Source organism: Ictidomys tridecemlineatus, chromosome 9, assembly GCF_052094955.1.
Source record: "Ictidomys tridecemlineatus isolate mIctTri1 chromosome 9, mIctTri1.hap1, whole genome shotgun sequence".
Classification (NCBI taxonomy): Eukaryota; Metazoa; Chordata; class Mammalia; order Rodentia; family Sciuridae; genus Ictidomys; species Ictidomys tridecemlineatus.
This window is the reverse complement of record NC_135485.1, coordinates 59968806-59995989: the sequence shown is the minus strand read 5'-3', so window position 1 is coordinate 59995989 and position 27184 is coordinate 59968806. Positions and strand designations below refer to the sequence as shown.

The 27184-nt window shown below is 32.2% G+C and overlaps 2 protein-coding genes across 11 annotated transcripts in view; one reads left to right on the top strand and one right to left on the bottom strand.

Moving 5' to 3' along the window:
- Bmp2k (BMP2 inducible kinase) overlaps window positions 1–27184 on the bottom strand; it is a 134567-nt gene that overhangs the window by 34975 nt on the left and 72408 nt on the right. For both annotated transcript variants that reach the window (XM_013363745.4, XM_040292252.2), the window contains exons 8-14: window positions 26802–26905; window positions 25104–25183; window positions 20892–21052; window positions 9493–9686; window positions 8203–8301; window positions 7367–7548; window positions 3570–3727 (exon numbers count right to left, since the gene is read on the bottom strand). In XM_013363745.4, the coding sequence (XP_013219199.2) occupies window positions 3570–3727; window positions 7367–7548; window positions 8203–8301; window positions 9493–9686; window positions 20892–21052; window positions 25104–25183; window positions 26802–26905 (978 nt within the window). The remainder of the gene's footprint in view (window positions 1–3569; window positions 3728–7366; window positions 7549–8202; window positions 8302–9492; window positions 9687–20891; window positions 21053–25103; window positions 25184–26801; window positions 26906–27184) is intronic.
- The window catches only part of Paqr3 (progestin and adipoQ receptor family member 3), a 99632-nt gene that overhangs the window by 59508 nt on the left and 12940 nt on the right, over window positions 1–27184 (top strand). For 3 of the 9 annotated variants that reach the window (XR_013425837.1, XR_005736955.2, XM_078021453.1), the window contains 2 exons: window positions 3154–3232; window positions 9470–19099. Coding sequence is in view for 4 of the 9 variants with exons in the window: in XM_078021453.1 (XP_077877579.1) it covers window positions 3154–3224 (71 nt within the window). In the remaining 5 variants the exon portion in view is untranslated. Of the gene's footprint in view, window positions 1–3153; window positions 4990–8564; window positions 8702–9469; window positions 19100–27184 lie in introns of those variants that run through there. The other 6 variants (XR_013425839.1, XM_078021450.1, XM_078021452.1 and 3 more) reach the window with 4 other exon arrangements.

Below are 27184 nucleotides of genomic sequence, written 5' to 3'. Positions count from 1 at the left end.
TTCAGAAGTACTGAAAAGCAATCACAGTATTTAGCATCTTCTATTCTTCCTTTCAGTTATTTTTATGAAATTTTAAATAAAAACAAATAAATCAACCAAAAAATGTTTCATTAAGTATTATCCTTAACATTTACACCTACACAACTATGTGAACAAGTGCAAGTTGAAATTTCCCCAAACACCTGTATTTTGTTTAATTACTGCTTAATATGTTAAATACTATGACAATTAGGTTTCTGAAGTTTGCATACCAAATCCAGACGTTTTGGTACAAAAAACAGATAGAAGCTTAAATTTTTTTAAATTATTTATTTGTTTATTTACTTCACGCTAAAGATTGAACCCAGGGGCACTTAATCACTGAGCCACATCCCCAGCCCTTTTTTGTATATATTTTATTTGGGAAAGGGTGTCATTAAGTTGCTTAGGGCCTCACTAAATTGCTGAGGATGGCTTTGAACTTGTGATCCTCCTACCTCAGCCTCTCAAGCCATAGGGATTACAGGCATGTGCCACAGCACCCAGCTTAAATTTTTAATAAATATTGAGACAAGCTTTATTACTAAAGCTTAATCTTGATTTAATGTATTGCTCTTAAGAACCAGTAAAGCTTCTGAACCATAAATAACATTCATTTACACTGAAAGTAAAAGACTAGTTTCTTTCATGTTAAATCCCTTTGCCTCCTATACAGAATCAACTGTTTTTCTGAAAATCACTAAAAAGAATTTTTACCAATTACTAATAGTTTAGAATTTTCAAAATATTAATAGTTCTTAAAATTACCTTCTTGATAATACCTCAATAAAATACTTCCTAGACAGCATGTCCTTTGTCTTTCATTAAGGAAATAACCCCAAATGTGAAAGTATTATTCTGACTGGTTGCTTTGCAACCATTACATCATTACATGGGCAATGCCTGTACTTTAAGGACCATATAAAGATTTCCAGCCTCTCAATTCAAAGCATTTCAAAAACAAAAAATAAACTAATTTAGAATAATATTGGAAAATCATTAACAAATTAATATTTATACCAAGGAAAAAAGGTACAAACATCCTATTTGGCATTTCAAATACATCAATAATGTATTTATTCATTTTTGAAAAGGTTGTTAGGGACAGAAGAAACCAACCAATAATGACAAACACCAAGTTTCACTGCAGTTACCCTTGCACTGAAATTCTTAAGGTTCTAGAAGAGGCCATTTGCCTATCAGTATAATTTAAGCCCTATCAAAAAGATGAAATATTAGACACATAACAGCTTCTATTTAAAGAGATACTTAAAATGACTATGATTGAATATTAAAATCATAAGCGGAAATGTTTCAATACTATATCCTATACATTACTGATTTCTTAATAAATTTTATAAAAGATGTTTCTCCTTCTTTGGACCCCCAAAGAGAAAAGTAGATTTTTTTTCTATCTGTTTCTTGCTGTCACTGTCCCTTTTTTTGTTGACATGTCTGTCCACAAATCCCTTTTCTACTTTGATTTTTAAGTGACCAACTAAGAAACTTAATAATTTAGATATAATTTTTAAACACCAGTTGAAAGTCAAAAAACCTGTAAGTCAGAGCCTAAAGAAATATACAGAAGGCAAGGAAAGGGAAAGTGGCATTTATCAACCGGGTGCCCAGACTCTTTTTAAGACATTATTTCATTTAATTCTTCTGACAACCCTGAGGGAAGTACCATTAAGTGAAACTGATACCTGGCTATGTGATTTTACTGAGTTTCCTACTAGTAAATACATTGTCAGGTATTAGAATTTGTATTTTCTGGTATAAATGTGCTGAATTAAATAAGTACAAAGGCCTGTAGCATGATTTCTGTAGTTTAGGTACCACTGAGATATTTTTCCAAATGGCAGAGGTTATTCCAAGTCTGACCTGCAAAAAAAGTTCCTCCTGAACTTTCAATTGGAACCTAATATCTTTCTACAGTTAATACTGCAATAAAAATGGTATACATATGTGCACAAGCACACACACATATTACCTGATCTTCAAATTTAAAAATAAATAACTAGTTCAAAAATTTAAAGTTAAACCCAATTTTTTATGAAAGAACACATATAGGTATATTCAGATACCATTCCTGCCTATGCCAAACAAAAGTTAGGTGTCATTACAAATTCTCAGGAGCATAGAACAGCATACTCTGTAAGATAAAAAATGAGAATTTTTTCCTATTCTGTTATTTTAAAAGAGGGTTTATTCACCCAAGGAGTAGCAAATACTGATTTAGCAAGACCTTATTAGAACACATCAAAATTAAAACCTTGTTTCTAAAAAAATCCTATACACTATAATAATTGGGCTACTCTCTATCATCTCTCCAAAAGAGATACTTTATTTCCTTTTTTAAAACCTTGTTTGGGGGGGTCACTCAACACAAATTCTAGGAAAAATACCAAACAAAAAGTTGTGGTTTAAAAAGATTTTTTTTTTAATGACGTAAGATTGGTTCTACCCAAGTTAACAAACCTTTGATAAGGCCTCAGAACTCACTTATATATCTACATTTAATCATCAATTAAATTTCCATTATATATTACCAATATGTAAAATACAAATTTAAATCCCAAACAACTATTATTACATGAATGCAAGGCATTTATAAAGTGTACATAAAATATATTCTAATTTGGAACAAAGCATTTTAATCTATTAAATTTATTCATAACACCGGTTACCTAAATAATATAGAAACTAGGAACTGGGAACAATTCAACCTTTTCACATACAAAAAGGAAAACACACTTGTGTGTGTGCAGTGCACACACATAACGTATAAGTCTCAGAAATCTGAAAATTATCTACATCCTCCAGAAGTGAGTTTTTTGTTCCTGTTTTGCAAACCTGAAAACATCCTACAACTTTCTTCCCCGCCAAAAAAAAAAAGTATGTGTGTGTGTGTGTGTGTGTGTGTGTGTATGGTGAAGCTTCACATATATATTAGGTAGTTTAAGAAAAGGCAATGATTTCAAGTAAAAACATTGAGATATCTGATTTACAGTGAAAAAAATTTATTTAACTTTTGCCATATCAGGACAACAAAGCAGCCCTTTTATGTCACCACTCATTAAAAGGGCATTACAAAACATTAACATAATGTAGTAACTAGCCCATGTTTTCTTTCAGGCATTTTCAAAGGGCATCTGAGACCACAATATTTTCTATTAAGTGTGCAAAAAAACAGAGCTCCAAAATGATTAGTAAGGTAAGATACTAATGTCTCCCTTTTTATTTCAACATTAAATTTCCATCTTTTAGAGTTGTTCTCAATTTAACATTCACAGTTATGCAGTTTTTTAAAGTGTTAATATCAGCATACTTTCAGCAATCTTGGGTTTTGAATAGCTACTATAAAGCAATAAATCCCTAATATGAATAACATAGTTTGATAGTGTATATGAAAGAAGATGGCCTGAATTTTGCCCTCAAATGCACAAAAAGAATTTAATGTACACCACCTCAAAACAGTCTTTGGCCTTGCTGAAAAATTATGGAGCTGTTATTTTACTGTGAAGCAAAATAAGCCTTCAAGTGTCCCTTACTTGATCTTAGAAGGTCAAATTCTCTGTCCAACAGTTCCTCTTCTGTTAACTTGGAGAAATTATCCTCTCCAAAAGGATTCCACCCTGACATATCAGGTGGGTTACTGATGTTCTTCTGATTTGTAAAATTTGCAACTGCCTCTTTCTCAGCAACTGGCCTATTATAATAATTGAGAGGGGAAAAGAAAGAAAATGAGAATTTAAAAAATTTCACATTGCCCCAGTTTGTATTTTATAAATGCTTAGAAAACCATACAATTTTATTGCAGTTGAGATGGCAGGTTAAGGGTATGGGATCTAAAACACCTCTATAAGGCGGACTAGTTCCATAATCCATAAGGCATACTAGCTCTATAATCACCTACAAAAGGTACATAAAGTATTCCTTAACCCCTCTATGCTTCAGCTTCCTCATCTATTGGAAAGGAGTGACAGTATCTACTTCAAAGCATTTCTGAAGAAATTAAATGATTTAATACACATATAAAGAGAACAGGGTCTGGTAAAGAAAACCAAGCAGTCAATAAATGAGTTATTATTCTTACAGTGAACAAATTGGAAAGTGACAATCTGTTACCATACCAAGCAGTATCACTCCAAAATTACTTCAGAATAACTGTATAGCGATCATGTCCTGGTTATGTGGAAACACCACAATAATTTCACTACAAACAAAAGATGAATTTTAGGATTGCCTTACTAATAAATTAGCTAAAGTTGAAAGACAGTTATTCTGTAAATATGTAATTATTCATGATGTTTAAGGTACCTAAAGTCTGGGGCTGGGGATATGGCTTTTTGGTAGCTTGCTTAGCATATACAAGGCCCTGAGTTCAATACTTAGATTGCAAATATCAGTCAAACAATCATTAATACAAAACTATCGAGTCAGGAGCCTAAAACCACTGATTCTATGCAATTTGCCAGATAGGCCTCTTGGTTTTTAAGGGAAAATGTAAGTCTAAAGACTTCTTAAGAATCCCTGGGTACCTCTCCCTCAATCAGCCTGGAAATACAGCACAGGAATGAGGCAATTTAACAAAGCTATCAAATTCCTTACATAATTCAGATCCAAACCCTTTAATATTAACAATGGAGAGAAAGTCTCTATGTTTAAACAAGTATCTCCATTTTGCAAGCCTTGACTCATCCCTTTGAGTTTACTTTCCCTTTGGCAGCTCAATGTCCTTGCCACCACACAGGTCCTAGAAGGTAAAAGTCAGCAAAAGACATCCACTTAATCCCTTAGTCCAAGCCCCCTCAGAATATTTGTGCCAAGAATAGAATATTTAAACAATTATTGAAGGCTAGAAGAAAAGAAAAAAAACTATAAGTACACTTGCTTAGTAAACAGAACCTAGATATTGCCAAGGGCTAAAAATCTGCCTCCATGTGACAAAATTCCATCTTTATTCCAAAATTGTTTCCAAGGACTTTCAGAGTCCTTAACATAGGTCAGAGAAAGGGAAATTCAAAGAACAACATTTTCCCTCCTATAAATTTCTTTCAGAGCTTTTGATTTCCTATTTGAATCACTCCTCCAATTCCTATGATGAATCCTGGCAGACTGAACTCAATAGGGTATGTTACCTTAACCTACAGCTTACCTACAGTTCAAAGACACATTAAACTATGTCTACCAGCACTGGGAATATAGATTATTGGTAGAGTCTAGAATGCCCAAGGTCCTGGATTCAGTCCCCAAGAAAAAATAAAAATAAACACAAACACACAAACACACACATGTTCTCTGATATTCCTCCCTACAAGAATAAAATCTAATTCTGCTCTTTGTTTTTTTCCTAGTCTAATTACAATTTCTACTTTTCCAAATAGCACTTTTCTTTATTAATATTATAAATAATAAAATCATGTAACACTAAGTAGAAGTACTAAAATGTAAATTATGAAATGCAAGTAATAATTTAATAAATTTCCAAAAATGATATACCTGGAAATAAGTCCCCAGTAATAAGAATGAAATAATTGTTCTTATTAAAAATAAGATAGGAATTAATGGACTATAGTATGCCTGAGGCCCTTGGTTCAATCTCCAGTACCAATAAATAAATAAATGGATATTGTGCTCTATATTCCTTAAGATACTGATGAAAGAAATGTATCAATTACATGACTGTTTTTTTTTAACTTTTGGTGTTAACTAGCATCAAAATATTAATTAGTCTAGTGAAATTAATTGGAAAGTACAAAAGATATTAAGCTGAATTACTACAGTATTCCCTACTTTAATCTTATCTTTTAGTAATACTGCTCATGGAATCATAGTTATAATACATATTTTTCCCTAATTTTTGTTTAATTACTAAAATTTTTAAAACTTGGTTTATCACCAAAATCATCTTGCATACCCAAGGTTGGGAAACATTGGATTCAGTATCTTCAAATGCATATAGGACTTATTTTATTCTCTCTCCAATGGAGCTGTGTACTACTGGATGGGAACATGGAGCAGGAAAGGGCTGATTATTTAATAGGTAGAAACAATTATATACTATAGCCACTAGAGCTTAGGAATACAGAACTTCCTATAGGTAGCTACATTTGTTTGGTGCCTCAGTGTTCCTTCATCGATATTATTATACTACTTGATATCAGGTTAATTTTGAGTATAACATCTTCTCTAGCAATTTTAAAAGAGCTCTGTAAGCAGATGTTCCTGCTTATCAGTGGAAGGCAACAACTGTTTGTCTCTAAATATTATCTTAGAATGATTTTCCCCTTTTCCCCAAATCTAAAATTCCTCCTCTTCTACTATGTTAATTTATCTTTGGTATGAATATCAAATAATATTTCAATAAGTTAAAATAAACATCCTCTACATATATATTATCTTACATTTTATAATTGCCCTATTATATTAACTATCATATTAACTAATATAATTGCCCTATTATATTAGTTATCTGTCTCTACATGGTAAATTACACAAAACTTAATAGTTTAAAACAACAACAAACATTTATTATCTTATACCCTTTCTTCCAGTGAGAAATGTAGCAGTGATTTAGCTGAAAGGCTGTTATGTCTGAGTCTGCATTGGCTGGTGTTGAATGATCTGTTTACAGGATGGCTCACTAATCTGACTTTGTACAGGAGGCCTCAGTCCCCTGCCACAATGATTCTAATTAATACAATACCTTCGTCAGTATCTTAAACTATACAATATCAAGCAGAATATCCTATTTTTAATATGGAAAAGTATTCCATTCTTATCATCACTATGGGGGGACTAATTATGCAAATTTATTAGATTACTACTTGTATTTCATAGTTTATATTTTATTGATTCTAATTAGTTTAGAATATCATAGCATATGCTTTAATTTTACTATTTACAATGCAATTAATTTATTCAAGAAAAAAATGCTTTGTGAGAAAGAAAAACCTATAACTAGAGTATGCTAATGACAAATAATGATTTGTACATTTAAGCTCTGCTCTCGACTTAAGACAAATCTGTCCTATTTCATATACTCCAGTTTTGTTTTAGGAAAGCACTTCATTAAATTCATTTTTCCCCTTTCCTTCTCTATTTCCCCCTAATCAATAATTTATCACTATTGCTTTTTCTTTCTCTCTCTCTCTTATCTCATACACACACAGAAGTTGTGAGTTGTTCTATAGCAAACTGTGTACTTTCACACTCTTTTGAGATACACACAGTACAATTATGCTACCAATGTTACTGCTTCTCATGCCCAATTCCCAGTTGATGCTTGTGGAGACCTTTTCCCAGCCAATGTTTTAAATCCTGCATTCACTAGAAAAATACTTGCCTAGCATTATAAGATGAATCCATTATGGTTCCAACCTGAGCTGGAAGTGATGAAGTGTAGGAAACTAAGGCTGGTGAAAACTCTTGAGGGGAGGTAAGATATTCAGGTGATGCCTGCTGTTGGGATTGCTGATGTTGAGCTAGCATCTGCTGCTGCAAGAAAGTCTGCTGATACTGCTGCATCTGAAACAAGAATGATATTACATAAATCAATGCTCAAGTCAATAAAGTACTATCAGCATTGATTTTGTTTACTATCCTTCTTTCTTTTTACTTTGGCGACAAAACCAGAAACCTAGAAAATAATAAATTTTATTTGAAGGAACAGCTCTCTTACTAGAAAACTACTGCAGGAGGAATTTTATCTATTTCAGAATTTGTGAATCTAAGCTCACTTGGCCAGATTCAAAAATTCTCCCTTAAATATTTTAAGAAAAAGACAAGAGAGTGTCTTAGTCAGTAGAATGCTGGTGCTGTAAAAAGTCAAACTATTCTCTGAATCAAATGTTCTTTCCCTTTGAATTTCATTTTTATTCAACTGACACTTACAGAATGAAAGAGACACGTGGCAAAGATCACGTAAAAGATCATTTCTCTTAAACTATAAGAGAAGTATGTTGTCTGTCAATTACAATATGCCATACACTTGGGAGCCACAGTTCAAAATAGTTTATGACTACTTGAGAACATACACCTGTTTCAATAAAATACATGTCAATTAAATAACTTGAATTGATTCTGAATTATTAAATTCTGAGTAACCCCATTCACACTGTGAATTCCAACATTATAATGCATATCCAGAAAGAAATCTCTAGAAATTATGTAACACTTTACCATTGTAGGATACTGTGATGCAGGAGGTTGAGGCTGATACACTGAATGCATTAAAAATTGTTGCTGGAGTAAATGTTGTTGATGCATTGCGTGCTGATACTATAAGATAAAAATAAATAAATAATCAATATTATCCATGCATTTTTTATGCCAGAGTCCTTTACTTAAATATTCATTTTACCATATCAGTAGTCTAAACTCCAGTACAAAATAGCTGTAGAGTGACTATAATTTACATATGCTTATTAGAATTGGTTTTAAAATTGTCAATACAACAGAGATTCAACTAAAACCATATGCAGCATAATTTTAGGATGCCTGCAAGAATGATAATGCTAAACATTTTTATCATCTTTTCCCAGTTGACAAATTCCCCTGAAGTGACTTGTGACCAGGACCCATTACAGAAAATCCCCACTCTTCTCCACCTCCTCTTCAGTAGTGTCTTCGGCCATCCCATAACACCATTTACTTACTACCCTCCACTCTGGCTATCTCAATCATAATTAGAGAAAAGTGACACCCATGAAAAATGTCATGAATGTAATTGGATCAAAATATAGTTTAGGAAATCAAAGTGATGATGGTAATAGTAGTTCAATTTAAAAGTTTAATGAAACTAGAAATCTATTGGTTCTGATGAGATGAAGGACATTTTTTTCCTTACATCCTTTTCAGTTCTAAATGCTTCCTCTTTCCCCTATATCAACCTCGTCAAAAAAAAAAAAAAAGGAAGAAAGAAAAGGAAAAAAAAAACAAAAACAAAAAAGAATTTAAAAATCTAATATGGGGCTGGGATTGTGGCTCAAGCAGTATCGTGCTCGCCTGGCATGCGTGCAACCCAGGTTCGATCCTCAGCACCACATACAAAGATGTTGTGTCCGCCGAGAACTGAAAAATAAATATTTTAGAAAAAATAAAAAAATAAAAATAAAAATCTAATACAATGGTACTTTTGGAAAGAACAATAACACATTGTCTACAATAGTCTGTGAACTCAAAACAAGACCTCAGATAATATTCATCACCAATCACAATGCTTATTCCTGAATACCAACTGAACATTCTCTGCTTCATTAGGCCATGATGCAACCTTTTTAATAAGGTATCCTTAAGTAGCTCATCAAATGCAAATTAACTACATATTCTTTAATCATCAGGAAATTAAAGAACACGTTTACTTGAATCTAGTTCAAGATGCCCATAATACGAAAAAGCAATTCAATGATTTTTCAACTGCTACATGATTTCACAATTCTACTTCCAGATCTAAACTAGTAAAAGAACTACCTGCTGCATATAAGCATCCTGAAGTAGCTGATGTTGCTGTTGCTGCTGGTGAGGGTGATGGTGCTGTAAGTGAAGTTGCTGTAATCTCCAATCTCCCTGTTGTAGTTGTTGAAGTACTCTATGCTGCTGTGGAGGATGCTGTGGGGGCCCTTGACCCAATAAGATTTCAGGGTCATTTCCAGGTCTCAGTGATCCTATGATAGATTTCAAAACTTACATTTACAAACTAATAATTTTCAATAAATGGCTATATTTCAATAATTATTTAACTAAGGCAGTTATATTCTTATTTAAGAGAAACTTCCATATGCACTTTGTCTGACGGAATTATTTCCTGGAACTTTAAGAGCCTGGAAAACTTGATTTAATCAACTGCAACCCAAATGATTTAGAATGTTAGAAACATTTTGTGTTTTAAGTTTCATCTCTCCATGAACACACCAAGAAAAAGTTTATTCTACATATCTCAAAATATCACGTACTATTATGACTATGTTCCCTTGCCAATAGAATTCTATCAGTTCAGAATGTCATTTTACACCAATTGAAACTCATTTCCTTCAAACTTGAAGTCAAACATTGAATGTAAATGGCTTAAACTCATCAATCAAAAGAAACAGGCTGGCAGACTGTATAAAAGAACAAGATCCAACAATATGCTGTCTCCAAGAGACTCACCTCATAAGCAAAGATATATCCATAGATTGAAGATAAAAGGATAGGAAAAAATATATTATTTACATGAATCTCATTAACAAGCAGAGGTTTCTATCTTCATATCAGATACAGTGAACTTCAAGCCAAAGTTAATCCAAAGAGACAAATAAGGGCATTTCATATGTGTAAGGGAATTACACATCAACAAGATATAACAATCGTAAATATTTATGCCCCAAACCAAAGACCATCTACCTACATACATTAAACAAACCCTGCTCAATTTTGGAATCAAATAGACAACACAGTAACACAGAGTGACTTTAACACAACTCTCTCACTACTGGATAGATCCACCAAATAAAAACAAATTTAAAAAGCTATAGAACTAAAAAATACAATCAATAATTTAGACTTATTAGATACATATAGAATATTTCATCTATCAATGACTGAATACACTTTCTTCTCAGCAGCACATGGATCCTTCTCTAAAATAAACCATATCTTGGGCCACAAAGCAATTTTCAGCAAATACAGGAGAGAGAGGGGAGGAGGGGAGGGAGGGAGAAACCTTGCATTCTATCATAATGGAACGAAATTAGAAATCAATGATAAAATAAAAAATAGAAGCTACTCTAATACCTGGAGACTAAATAATATGCTATTAAGTGACCAATAGACAGCTGAAGAAATCAGGGCTGATATAAAAAAATACTTAGAGATAAATGAGAAAAGCAACACAACATTTCAAAATCTTTGGGACATTATGAAGGTGGTTTTAAGAGGAAAGTTTGCATTACAGTCATTCATTAAAAGAATAGAAAGTCACCAAGTAAATAACATCTCTAGAAAGGGAATAAATCAACACCAAAAGCAGTAGAAGAGAGGAAATAATTAAAATCACAGCCAAAATCAATGAAACTGAAACAAATTTAAAAAAAAATCAACAAAATGTTGGTTCTTTGAAAAAATAAATAAAATTCATAAACCTTTAGCCAAGCTAACAAAGAGAAAAAGAATAAAACTAAAATTAATACATTTTTAAAAAGTGACAAAAAGGAAACATTACCGCAGATACTACTGAAATACAGACAATAATCAGAACTATTTTGAAAATTTATACTCCACTCAAATAGAAAATCTTGAAGACGTCAATAAGTTTCCACAAAAATATGACCCACCCAAATTCAATTAGGAGGGCATACAAAATTTAAATAGGTAAATTTCAAGCAATGAAACTGAAAATACCATCAAAAGCATACCAATAAGAAAAGCCCAGGACTAGACCTTCCAAGAAAAACTAACACCAATCCTCCTCCAATTATTTCATAAAATAGAAAAGGAGGGAACCCTTCCAAAGCATCATCCTGATACCAAAACCAGACAAAATACATCAAGGATAGAAAACTTCAGAACAATATCCCTGATGAATACAGATGCAAAAATTGTTAATAAAATGCTGGCAAATCTCATACAAAACATTAAAAAAGACAGTGCATCATGATGAAGTGAGGTTCATCCCAGGGATGCAAGGTTGGTTCAATATATGGAAATCAATAAACATAATTCATCACATTAATACACTTAAAGACAAGAATCACATGATTTTTCTCAATATATGCAGAAAAGGCACCTGAAAAAATACAGAATCCATTTATGTTCAAAACAGTAAAAAAACTAGTGAGTAATATGAAGATACGTCAACATTCTAAAAACTATATACATTAAACCCAAGGCCAACATCATTCGAAATGGAGAAAAATTTAAAGCATCTGCTCAACACAGTCCTTGAAACCCTAGCCAGAGCAAGTAGGCAAAAGAAAGAAATTAAAGGGGTACAAATAGGAAAAGAAGAGTTCAAACTACCCCTATTTGCCAATGACATGATTCTATATTTAGCAGACCAAAAAATTCCACCAGAAAACTTTCAGAACTCATAAATGAATTCAGCTAAGTAGTAGGATATAAAATACCTATAAGTCAATTGTGTTCCTATGCATCAGCAATGAATCAGCTGAAAGAGAAATTAGAAAAACTATTCCATTCACATTAGCCTCAAAAAAAATCATAAAATTCTTGGGAATAAATCTAATAAAAGAGGTAAAATACCTCTACAATGAAAACTACAGAACACTAAAGAAAGAAATTGAAAAAGACCTTAGAAGATAAAGAGATCTCCCACATTCATGGATAGGCACAATTCATATTGTCAAATGGCCCTACTACCAAAAGCACTATGCTGATTTAATGCAATTCCTATTAAAATTCCAATGATGTTCTTCATAGAAATAGAAAATACAGTTGTAAAATTCATTTGGAAAAACAAGAGGCCCAGAATAGCCAAAGCAATCCTTAGCAAGAAAAGTAAAGCAGGAAGCATCACAATACCACATATTCAATTATACTATGGATCCAAAGTAAGAAAAACAGCATAGTATTGGCACCAAAACAGACATGAAAGAATAGAAAACACAAAGACAAACCCACATTGAAAAATGATCCTATACTAGACAAAGGTGCCATAAACATACACTGGAGGAAAGATAGCCTCTTCAACACATGGTGCTGGTAAAACTAGAAATTCATATGTAGCACAAAACTCAACTCAATGTGGATCAAGAACCTAGATGTGAGACCAGAGATCTGAACCCACTAGAAGAAAAAGTAGGCCCAACTCTCCATCATACAAGTTTGGGAGCCAAATTCCTCAATAAGACTCCTAAAGAACAAGAAGTGAAAGTGAGAATCAATAAATGGAATGGTATCAAACTAAAAACCTTCTTCATTGCAAAGGAAACAATCAAGAATATGAAGGGAGACCCTACAGAATGGGAGAAAAATCTTTGCCACCTGCACTTCATATAGAGCATTAATCTCCTGGATATATAATGAACTCAAAAACACTGAAAAAATAAAATAAAATAACCCAACCAATAAATGGGCAAAGGAACTGAACAGGCACTTCCCAGAAGAAGAAATATGAATGTTCAACAATATGAAAAAATGTTCAACATCTCTAGCAATTAGAGAAATGCATATTAGAAGTATACTGTGATTCTATATCATTCCAGTCAGAATGGCAATTATCAAAAACAAAAGTAACAATAAATGTTGGCAAGGATGTTGGGAAAAAGGTTCACTCATGCATTGGTGGTGAGACTGAGAATTGGTGCAACTACTCTGGAAAGCATTAATGGGAATTCCTCAGAAAACCTGGACTGGAACCACCATTTGACCCAGTTATCCCACTCTTTGGCATATACACAAAAGACTTAAAACCAGCATACTACAGTGATGCAGCCAAATCAATGTTTATAGCAGCTCAATTCACAATAGCTAAGCTATGGAACCAACCTGGGTGCCCTTCAACAGATGAATGGATAAAGAAAATGTAGTATACACAATGGAATATTACTCAACAATAAAGAAGAATGGAATTATGATATTTGCAAGTGAATGGATGGAACTGGGCACTATCATACTAAATAAAATAAGCCAATCCCAAAAAACCAAAGGCCAAATGTTTTCTCTGACATGCAGATGCTAACTCATAGTAAGTCAGGTAAGGGACCAACAGAAGTTCACTGAATTAGACAAAGGAAAATTCATTACCATGGGCACCCTCATCAAAGACTTAAAAAGCAATGGGTCCATTCAAACATGAACCAGAACCTCTAAAACTACAAGTCATAACAAACCCTTTCTCTTATTAAGTTAGTTATCTCAGGTATTCTGTTATGGTGAGGGAAGCCTGACTAAAATAACTGTTCAATTCCAAGGCAGAAAAGGGTAGAATACGAAGAGAGAAGGATTCTTTTTCATCAGTTAATATATTCCAACTTCCTCAGGCCTAAGTTCAGAACCTCCATGAAAAGAGCTTTCTATTTCTAATTCTTCTAATTTTAAGAAAAATTCAGGTCTATGTTTTTCTTGAAAATATTTATAAAAATTTAAGGAAGAAAATGAAGAAAAATTACACACCATCCAGACCAAATTACCATTGATCTTTTAAATGTTATTTCTTTCCAATGGAAAGAGAATTAAAAGTTACACTCCTAAACTATACAATCATTTTTCAGAGCTGTGAAGTCCAGCTGGAGAAGGCTCATAAGGGAGTCCAATCACAAACCAAGGATCTTCATGTAAGGACTGTGAGATCACTTCTCACCTCACTAACTGATTTTTCTTTAGTATCATCAGGCAGCAGAAAGCCCTTGATCCTCCATCCAAAGTCACAGAGCACCAGAGAATCCACAAACAACATTACAATTTTACATGAAAACAACTGTTTCTTCAAGTACATCATAATCAATCACACTATAATTCCCCATTTTGCAAATGATGAAACAAAGACTCAGATAAGTTAAGTGAATCTGCTAACAAATCAAATAAAAATAAAGACCGAGAAACTCTGAATATACAAAATTGATCTAATATATAATTTGTGTATCAAGACACAGATCACACATTCTCTACAAAGACAGATAGTATCTATACATAAACTGAAGCAGGTATATGGTCAACAAACTCAAAAGTGGTAGTTAATTCATTTTCAAAGGCAAAATTCATTCTTCTCTCCAACTCTATTCCTATCTCCCACAAAACACAGGCTACATAACAGTTGTCAAGGTCTTATTTTGACCACTGATTCAGCCTAGTACCTAAGACATAGTAGGGCTTCATTATATATCTCTTGATTTAATCATTAAACACAGGCCAAGATCTTGGCTACAAAGCAATAAACCCAAGATAAAATAAACACAGTCTTGCCTACAGAGCAATAAACTTTAACTATAAATATTATTCCTACTGAAAATTTAACAACTGCCACTGGAATAACTTAAAGATCAAGAGAAATTCGTATCTGAATTTTTTTAATTTTTAAAGAGATGACAATACAACATAGCAAAATCTATAAAACAAAACACTAGCAGTACTCAAGAAAAAAAATTAGCCTTAAATGTTTACACGAAAACAAGAAAACTGAAAAATAAAATAACCAAATGAAAATAAGTCCAAGAATGTAGAAGGATTGAATTAATGACAAGGTATAAAATAATAATAAAAAAGAAACCATAACATGAAATTAATAAATAAAACCAAAAGCTAGTCATTGGCTCTTTGAAAAGACCAACAGGGCTGGGGACGTAGATAAGTGTTAGAGCACTTACCTAGCCTGTGCAAAGCCCTGTGCATCCCCAGTACCAAAAAGAAAAGAAAGAAAAGGTAAGAAAGGAAGAAAAGAAATGATTAATAAAAAGAGGTAAAGCTCTAGGCAACTCTCACCAAATAAATATTAGAAGTGAGGGAATCAACATACTACAGACTTAAAGTAATTAAAAGACATCATACAATTGCTATCTATAATTTTATCTAAATTTGAAAATCTAAATAAATTGGACATTTTAAAAATATATGTAAATTATAGCAAATGGTGAAAAATTATAGTAAATCAATGAAAATTAAATGAACTGAAAATGTGATCAAAATTTTACCTCTAGGTACAGAATGTAGCTCAGTGGTATAGCACTTGCAAGGCATGTGCAAGGCCTTGAGTTCAATCGCCAGCACCACAAAAATAATTTAAAAGTAAAATAAATTCTGGATTTTTAAACAGTAACAATTCATTTAAATTCACTCAGTTCTAACACATTTTGAAGAAACAATACCTCTTTTTCAGAAAATCATTTAAAAACATAAAGGAAAGGATCCAACACAAGGCCAACAGTTTACCCAAAGAACAAAAGTATGGTTTATCCCATTTAGGCAAAAAGGCTTTACTATCCAAAAATGTAATAACATAATAAATAACACATCAAAGGAGAAAATAATACCATTTATCAACAAATATTGGAGGGGAGAAAAGCAATTCATTCCTAACTCTAAAAAAAAAAAAAATTATAAGCTAGGAATAAAGAAAAACTTCATCTACCAGACTTTGAAAATAAATAAAAAACAGAAACACAGGGAAGACATAAAACCTGGAGCATTCTTATTAAAAGAGAATGACAAGAATGTAAACTATCAACATTGCTATTTAATATTAAGGGAATTTAATTTATCCAGTGCTATAAGATAAAAGAAAACAGTAAATGTATAAATAATCATAAGAAAAAGGCAAATCATTATCAAAAAGGGATTCTCCCTCTCAAAAAAATTCAAGATAAACAACTAAAATCTATTAGAATTAATAAAAGAATTAGTAATATGGATGGGTATAATGATCAAAAATTAAAACGTGAATTTCCTCCAAATTCAGTATGTCATTGGATTTAAATAATATTTTAAAATTATATTTTGTAATTTGAGAGGCTTTCTTTAAAATTCATACAGAAGAAAATTTTAGAGAAGGATGTTAGTCTACTTGTCTGATTAGATTTATCAAAACTAGAAAGTTGTGGAAGAGGCATTAAAAAAACAATTCAATGATACAGTGTTGAGAGCCCTGTATGAACTATGGATATTGTTTGAGCCATTAAGGCAGGGAAGCTGTTTTTCTAGGAACTCCTGGATGAAATTTCCCATATCACACTGGTGTCCTACTTTAGCTTAAAGCACTAGAATCAAAGGGCATAACCTACCAATGGGCATAGCCTACCAAGCACCAAACAACCTGTTGACTGCAAGATCCCTGCCACACTGAAACCTTATCCCTGCCTTTGATGTACTTCCCCCCTTAAATAAAGAATTGGGGCCTTTTTCAGTTGTTCAGTTCCAGTTCCTATCAGGGCTGGAAGACTCATCAGGTGCCCCCGTTTTAAATCTAACTTCTGGTTTTGTCTTCATTTCTTGCTGATTATTTCAGCCTTTTTATTTTCCCAGATGGCTTGTACCTCCAAGCAGGATTCTACTCTACAGTATAGAGGTAAGGAAACAATATGGAAAGTTAGATTATGATGAATGTGGCATTTCAAAACAGAGAGAAAGAATAGAAAGAATATACAATACTGTACTAATTAATAAATGGCACTACAGAAAACTGAAAAAAAAAAAAAACTCAACTTAGTCCTTTCTCCATGCTATACCCTAAAATAAATTCCAGGAAGACTGAAAAGCTAACTGCAGAAAACAAACACCACTATTAACAACAACAACAACAAAAAAGTATCAGCACTTAAAAAAAAAAATGGAAAAAATTTCTTTGAAATACATTACAAAATGCAGAAAAATGAAAAGTGTAAAACTGACCTTGTAAAATTTTGTCTTTCCTATGTCTCAATGTATATTCACAAATCTAAAGATGAATGGCAAAAATGGAAGAAAAGATTTATAATGTATTTGGCAAAAAGTCAAAGACTTAATGTTCAGAATAAAAATAAATATTCAGAGCAATAAAAAGAAAACAATCTCATGGAAAATTGGAACAGTTAATTCATAGAAGAAAAACATGAACAGATGAAAGTGTATTATTAATCAGGAATATTAAAATGCAATAAAAATGTTTTACCTAACAATAAGAAAACATTTTTAAAAACTTCTATCATTAAGCATTGGCAAGAATAGGAATGAGACTGACACTGTTGATATCAGTGTAAATTTCTGGAGTTTTTTGGATGGCAATTTAGAAGTATGTAAACAAAATTTAAAAAAAAAACTTCCTAATACCTTCTTTAGAGAAATGTTCTAATGTTATTAAAGAATGGGATGTAAGGATATTCACTGCAACACTATTAGTAACAGAAAATATAGGAAATAATGTAAATGGTTATACAAGCCTTCGTATATTTATGGTATAAAATATCACATACCTATTAAGAATTACTTGGTAATTCTTTATGCAATGATGAGCCAAGAAGCTTTCCAAAATATATTAAGAGGAAAAAATCAACTTGCCAGAGAAATGTATATGGTATGAATTCACTGAAGTCAATGACAACATAAATTACTTGTATCAATATATATCACATAAGAATATAAGAGAATGCACACTGAACTACTTCTGGTTAGCTCTGGGATGAAAAAAAGGAGACTTACATAATATAATGGCAATTATCAAGAAAACAGGCAAGGATGCGAGAGGAAACCCTGATACATTGTTGGTAGGACTGCAAATTAATGTAAACACTCTGGAAAGTGGTATGGAGATTCCTCAAAATTAGTAGGAAAAGAATTACCATAAGACCCAGCTATCCCACTCCTTGGCATTTACTCAAAAGAACTAAAGTCAACATACTAACTATAGTGATACAGTCACATCGATGTTTATAGCAGCCAAATTAAGGCATCAGTCCAGATTCACAAGAGCCAAATTAAGGAATCAATCCAGATTCCCTTGAATAAATGAATATTGATCAAGAGAATGTGGTATAGTATACACAATGGAGTTTTCCTCAGCCATAAAGAATGAATTAATTGCATTTGCTGATAAACAGATGGAAATGGAGGACATCATGCTAAGTGAAATAAGTTACATTTCAGAAAATCACAAGCCAAATGTTTCCTCTAATAAGTGGAAACCAGAGCTAAAGAAGGTGAGGGGGGAAGAAATAATATCATAGATACATAGGGAAGATCAATGGGGTAGAAGGGAGAACAAGAGGGAAGGAGGAAGGATGGGAAAGCAAAGGAAATATGCAATGAATTTGATAAAATCATGTTATATGAATACACAAATGTACCAAAGGGAATTTCCCCTTTGTATATGTATATATATACACACACACCCCCACACACACACACATATTAAATAAACTAAATAAATAAAGGAACAAAGGAAGATCAGTAGAGTAGAAAAAAATAGAAGGACGGGAGGAAAAGTGGGAGGAATGGAGACTGAAATTAAATTCCTTGCATTTATGTTTTTGTCAAAATGAACCCAATTATTATGTACAACTATATGCTCTAAGTTTAAAAAAGGAGAATTATATTTCCCTCTGAATATTTCTGTATTATTTGCATATTTTAAGAGAAAACAAAAAAAAAGTAAAAAAACATACTTTTTTTACTTTCTTTTCTTATATGTGTTTCTTTCTATATGATTTCCAGAAGAGGAGGAAATGTTAAAAAGGAGCTTATATGGGAGGGGAAAAAGCATAATTTTTCCAACTTAAGCTGGAAGCAAATATAAGAGAAATGTAGCTCATTATATCAGGAACAGGCCTGGCCCTCACAGCTGGGTCTTAGTGCTTACATGTTGGTTTATTTCATAAAACACTTAACATCAGATAAGGTTACTACTCTGTGTCTAGGAAAGATTAAGACACAAAACCACTCTATATTCATATCTGAACACAAACAGAATCATGAACTTTGTCCAAACCACAAAAATAACCCAAGGTCCCTCTGTCTTGCCTCATTTGACTGCTACTCTGTAACCAATTGAGGCTTTAGATTCTCTCCTTCAGGATAAGATTTGATACCTAAACCATATCGTGCCCAGGCTTCTGGATAGAATCCCACTTCCTTAACTCCTTCCCAAAATTATCCAAAACAAGTCCAAATTCTGAAAATGTTTTTTCAAATGCTACCTCACAGTTCCCCGTGATTTGTAAGAAAGAAATCTGACTTGTTCTAGCACAAATGTGTTTCTAGTTGGCCTTTTGCCAGGGAACTCTGATATGTGATAAATAAAACTAATAAGGTCTCCAAACCAAAACAGTAGGAAAAAGATCAATGAATGTTTATTGAGATAGAATTTTTCTATATAACATACACCTTCTATTTACTCCTCAGAATAGGAACAATACTTGCTGTCCTCATTTTACACAAGAGAACAGCAGTGAGGCTAAGAAATGGTGAAATGTGAATGAACATTTCTTCCCTTTCCCATTACCTTTCCTTTCCCATAGGACACTACTCTAATTGGTGTACCTGATTACCACATAGATATGTAGCAATATGCCAGGTAATATAAAAATAAACATTATCTTCCCTCACCATATATTTGACTTAATAGTAATAAGAGTGTCTAATGATTAATATTTCTTAAGGGCATATTCTGTACCAGGCATTACATTAACCAGTCATTTAAGCCTTCTAATAATCCTATAAGTACTAGTATTTTTATAAGATATATTACTAAAGAAAAATGAGAGAAATAAGACTCAACATAGATTCATTCAAAATGCAGGCTTTGAACCATTGAGAGTATTCTAAATGAAAACATTTAACATTTAAAAACAAAACACAAGCTTGTTATAAAATGGAAGTGTAAACTGGAGTTATCTTTGAGATAAGTCTTCATTATATCCCCCAGACCCTTGAGAGATTAAGATTAAATGTACTTCATCAGTCAGGAATATTTCCTTAGTGAGAAAAACTGTTTTAAGTACCACATTACCAAAATACTTAGGAGATGTTTTAGATTAGAAAAACAATTCTCAAAATCAAACTAAAATACCAGTTCTTATGTTGTAATGTGCACATGGTTCCTTCACCAAGGCTATAGATTCAAAGCAAAGAAAGATACATAGCTTTCAAAGACCAGAGAGTCAACCACCTCCTTTCCAATACAACACAGAACTCTCTATATTCTTGAACTTTATTATCAATTCACCTATCTCTAGGGATAAGAGTTTGTATTAGAATCAAGGAAAATTTTGAGCTTTTCATATTATACTTTTACATTGCCAGTAACTTTTCTTTGCCTTCAGAAAACCTTAAGAAAAATAATTGAGTCTATTAGATATCAGCACAAAGTTTTTTGATATATTATTATCTATTTTTTTACTGGTACTTTATGCCTCTTGAAAATCAAACCATCTAAGGTTTATTTCCATTGACTATAAAAGCTGCATTACCTTTTGGTCTGTGGTTACCAAATTCACTAGGAGCAGGGACTTTAACAGGGGTTGCTGAACTTTGAATGGTCAGTACACTGGGAGTGGCAGTAGTAGAGTTGGCCTTTGGTCTTTGTCTTGGTGCAATTGAGGTTTCTGTTGGTCCAATGGTATCTGTTATTCTAAAATAGAAGAACACATTTTATTACAAATATTGGGCTTATTTCTTACTATTTTTTCTGTAAAGTATCTACTTCAACAGATGCATTTAATTATTACAGATGATCATGTCAGTCCTCTTGGCTTCTTCCTAAATCTTACTCCCAAAGACTACGTTTTTAGTGAAGACAGGAAAGTAAATAGTACACTACCATCAAGGTCTGCAGTTGAAACTGGCAGAAAGAGTATACTCCCAAAGATTACTGTTAAGGAGATGAAATGAGATTGAAAGGAAAACAAAACAGAAACCTTCTTATAATGTTTTTGACAAAACTGTGAGCCAACTCTTTGAAGAGAAACAAGAAATAATCTTCCCTAGCCTGGACTCAAGGCATAAGAAAGAAAAGACTACACCCTAGAGCATATAAAACAAAAGAAGCCAACACTTTCAACAGGTAGAGACCCTGCTCACATTCAACTTCTTTAATCTTCAAGTTTGCTTTACTTATAACTCTAAATGGAAACTATATAAAACTTTTGCTTCTAGGAGTTAGTTTAGGACTTCAGATGTGGGTGGACAAGAGATAAGCACAATTTTGAAAACAAGAGACAATAGATGAGAAGACAGACATTTGCTTTTTTTTCTTGAAAAAGTCAAGTAAAATCTTTATTTATATGATTATCAACTTTGCTTTCTAAAAATTCAGTATAAAAACTCAAAAACTTTTTAATAAGGCCAGATATTCTCTGTCCAACAGGATTTTCCACAAAATATCTGAACTAAATTCTTTACCACATTTTAAGTAATTTAATACTTAAAAATTCTAACTACACATGAAAGCACAGAGTTACTGCAGTTGAAGAAACCCAATCTACAACTGCACAAGTTACAGCTATTTCCTAATATCTCTACATACCACAAGAGGGAGCCCTGTTAACAGTTATCTTTCCAAGAACAAAGAAAATAAAATTGAATCAAAAATTTGGAAAACTATAGAAATGTATTATATTTGTGCTATCTTCTAAAAATAACACTTAGTTTAATTAGAAGGGATGGGTATGATACGTGTCATATGAAAACTGAACCAAGGTAATAAAAGATCATTTTTATATATAATCAATTATATGTCATTTTTATAATGAAATACTTATGAGTTCAAATTATGGGATTTAACACTAAAATCAATCTTACACTCCCTAATCTCAAGAAATTTGGGAAAAATACATAATCTTTCTGTCTAACTCTCCATTTATTTCTTAAGTGAGTAATGTAGACCAAACTTGAGTTTGCCATATTGCTGATCCAAACCACTCTTTAGAGGCATAACACAAATAAAGCATGGTAGAACCTCTGAAAAGCTTATTAATAGTCTGAATTATTTCTACAATCTAATGTCTCACAGTTTATTTTATCAATATACTATTATACTTGACCAATATTCAGCAAAGCACTTAGAAAGGTATGTTATATGTTGGTGAAAACACAACAAAATATAAGACAGTGAAAGTGATCAATGCCAAAATAGTACTGCCAAGAGTTGCATAAAGGATAATTCCACCTTTAATTTGACTAAAAATGACTTCAAGTAGAAATTAGAGATTAAATTTTTAAAATAAATTTTATCTTATCAAACTCTGAAAAAGAAATAGCATTCTGTGTGAATAGGAAGAAAATGCCAAAACAAATTAGTCAAAATGAATACACAAAAAAACGAAAGTAATTACTGCACTGCCCCTGCTACACTGACTCACTTGTACTATTACAACAGTCACAGTGCTGTTTCCTCTGCTTCCCTTCTTTTCTTTCTTCCTCACTATCACCTGAACAATCTTCCAAAAGCAGACTCTCTTTCCTGCTTCAATGTTTCCATCTGCCAAGAGAGGAAGCATTTCCATCTTTGAGGTATACATGTCATATGACTTTTATATGTTTAGCAGTCCCAAGAGCACATGCCAAGTTTGGGGAGGCAGAAGGGAGCTTCTGAGAAGTAAAGCAAAGAGGGTCACAGACTAAAGACAGGGCAGATGGCTACTAACACCTATAAAAGCTTATTTAAAGATTCTTTTCCCTGGGCTGGGAATGTAGTTCATTGTTAGAGCACTTGCCTAGCATTTAAAACCTCAGCAAAAATAAAATTAAGATTCCTCTCCCCAAAATATGACGTTTACGTGAAAAAAATCTAAATTTTAATATTAAGCTTTATATACTTTAGATTTTAAGTTTTTCATTAAGAGTAAATTTATCTTAATGACCAATAAGCACCAATGAACCTTATATTTTGAGATGTATAATGAACAGATTCACCATACTATAAATAAACATAGCAATTTTTAAATGATACATAGACATAAAAATATATTTTAATGGATTACCATGTTATGTTTCAATATGTGTATACATTGCATAATGTTTAAAACAGGTTAAATACTGCACATTTTAATGGCATTATTTCATTTGCTTGTAATATAGCTATAACTTTTATGTCATAATGAAAAGATACTCAAATCATCACTCTTCATTTGACTCGTTTCTTTAAAAATTTGTACCTACCTTCCTAAGGATTTAATTATTGATATTTTCTTAATTTAATTATTAATAAATTTTTAAAGTGACAATAAAAATCCAACTGACCAGTCTTAATTCATAATTACCACTCAACTATAACAATGGCTGCTCATTAAAGCTACATTATAGTTAAGACAAACTGGTGGTCATACTGGATTTCTATGAATTAGCTATATTCATTCCTTCATCTCCCTCCAGAGAATATTTTGAAATTCAAATGAGTGAATATATTTTTAGGGTGCCATATTTTTTTTTAAAAAAAAAGCCATTCATGAATGATACTTTGACATTTCTAAGTAAAAAATCACACAACCTATCTTACAACCAAGTGCCAAACAACAGAGTTGACTGGAGGATGAAAGGCCAAAATCCAAAATTCTGAGCCATGACATATAAACAAAGTTGCTTATGACTGACATTTACCTACCAATTTATTCATTCCCCACCACTCCTGAATCTGTTCTCTTATTCTCCATCCTTGTAGTGTCATAAGAGCCATTCTTCTGGCCTCAATTGTCTGTTTTATTTGCACTCTCACCCCTTCAGGTGACTGACTACTCATTCTTCAAGGAAAGGCCCACCCTCAGGGAAAGCATTCCTTTTGTGCTCTTATTCTCCCAGCTCCCAGTCTTTCCCTTCCTCCCTACTCTCAGAATGTTCTGCTATCCATCAGTTTACAACTAACTGTTTACAATTAGAAATTCTTGGGAATAAAAACTGCTTATTTTTCTTTACATTTCCAATATCTATGCCTTTTATGTAAAGGATATTTAACAAATATATTTTTGTATTTTATGTCAAATAATTTAACTAAGTGAGAACAATACAAAAAGCTATGACTAAGAAAACTCCCCAAATGCAATATTATACCTGTCTGATAACCTAAGACATAGTCCTGCTTATTAACTTTTAAGTTAAAATAAAAAGCAGAGAAAATATCATCACTAACAGTTTCAGCTCTTAATCTACACAATATATTTTAAACTTATAAATGCAGTAAACAACTTAAAAATACATTTCAAAACATAATACTTTAACAGCCTTACAACATGTTAACAGTTATAACCACCCACTATAAATTCTACAAAATACATATATTTTCTAGTTGCCTATAAATTTTATATTTAAGTATTTTAAAAAGCATATTAGCTACAAATTTGAAACATAAAATGTCTAAATTAGGGCTGCCATGTTATGAAGATAATGATCTCACCACCCATCCCCCACAAAAAAGACCCACTGTAGCATCATCAGTTAAAAATTCACATATTTATTAATGAGAGTGGACAGTTCAGGTAAGAGCGATATCAAATCCTGGATATAATATTTTAAACCTTATTTTGTACTTGTTATCTACACCACATGCAATAAGTAACACGTCCTTTTTTTTTTATTTTTTTTGTGGGAGGATGACATTTAATCAATGACATTTGCTAAAATTTAAATAAGAACTGTAGCTACCCCCACCAAAATGCCTTTTTCATTTCAGCAAACATAGTTTTGCCTACCTGGTTTTTGTTTGGCTTTTTCTAGCAGCTGCTTCACTAGCGGTCAATGGTTCAGGAAGAGCTGAAGGAACAGAAGAGTTCTTGAAAGAAAAAAACAAAAACAAAAATTTTCATTTTGGTTTTTAATTTTAACAAGTTTGTTTTTAAGCTATGGACATATTATTGAATTTATGCTGTTTGTGAGGGCTGGGATGTAGCTTAGTGGTAAAGCACTTGCCGATCAGCTAAGGCCCTGGGTTTAATCCCCAGTACCTCAAAAACAAAACAAAACAATACAAAATACTTTGTATGAGATACCATTTATTTTCACGTCCCAAATTAACCACATTATATTTCCCAGATATAATCTGCAAATATCACTACATGTTATACAAATGTCATTTGGGTAAAAATAAAGATAATACTACAAAGATTATAAATCAAAGATTATTTTGTACTTTAGAAAAAGAAGTATATAGGGGAAAGGAGGGGGCATGGGGTAATTAATGATGGTTGAATGTGATGATCATTATTATTCAAAGTACATGTATGAAGACACGAATTGGTTCACACCAATACACTACGTATACAACCAGAGATATGAAAAGTTTTGCTCTATATATGTAATAAGAATTATAATGCACTCCACTGTTATATATAAATAAAAAATTTTAAAAAAAGAAAAAGAAGTAAATAAGTATAAAAAAGTGTTTACAAATACTACAGATAATTTTCATGACACTCAGCATAAGATCTAGAAAATGAAGACAGAAGGCTTCACTAGTGTTTACGCCCCATGTTTGGATTATAACAGAAATCAGTAAATATTAGATGAATGGAGAGCTAAAAATCCATAGTAAAATTTCAAATAAAACTATTTTCTTTATTGAATGTTAGAACTGCATGATTTCAGCTTCAACATAGAAAACATTACGTTTGATACATTAAGGACCTTAAAAAACAAAAAAGGAAAGGTACCACATTCCTTCCTTTTTCTTCATAGGTAGATTAAATTATACATAAGGGAAACATGTACAAGCAAATCAGGCCAGAATGTTCTTTATAAAGTTGAAAACGGCTTAAAATCAGTAACAACTAGCAACCTTATTAAAATTACCAGAGACTTGTCATACATCATTTATCTGAAGTTAATGTAGTGTGCACATAGTGAATAAAACTTCAAACGATATGCGCTATTTCCATATAAGCTCTTTCCATGGACTCAGCACTAGATTTTACATTAGTTGTAATCTTTGTAATTACTATCTTGCTTTATAGATGAAAAAAAAAATGTATATCAGGTAACCTCCCCAAAAAAACAACAGAATTAAATTCAGATCTCTCCGTTTACCATGCATCTACTTTTCACAACCAACTTTCCCAAATTTTTGTCTTTAAGAGAGCACTTAGTGTCTGTTTATTAAATGGTTAAGCTTAAACAACTTGATAAAAGAAGTCTGTGCTATGTCAGACAAATGTCATTGTGTTCCCTTGAAAATGCAAAATATCCTCTTGAGTTTGCTGCAGTTCTCCAGGACACCTCAGGACATAGTTTCAGAAATGTGACTTTATACAAAAACTATACTCACAAACACAGTAGCAGATCACTTGTCATAAAACAAGTACTCAAAGTGTATACCTTCACATACACAAACACACGTATCTGCACACATGATAAAATGTATTTTCAATTCATATCCTACTTTAGAAACTACTTACATTGATATTGGAGATCGGACAATCCTTTTTGGCAAATTTAAATGCAAAATAGGACACTTGAAATATATCAGGTCTATGCTCTGGATCTGGTTCAAGCATGAACCCTGTAAGAATATATCAAAATGTTAAATTTTACTGAATATAGATGATACGTAGGGGCATATATAATTATAATTCTGTTCCATTCTAAGAACAGGGATGATTCTAGCAAACTTTATTAATGTTTATAGGAAACAGATTGCTATTTTATATGTGAACTTAAAAACATTATTCCAAACTAAAAGATAGATTAGAGAAGTCATTGAACAACTATTTACCAGAAGTATGAATGACATACATGATCATTCTGTTGAGAAAGTAACACAGAACGTAAATTAACATTG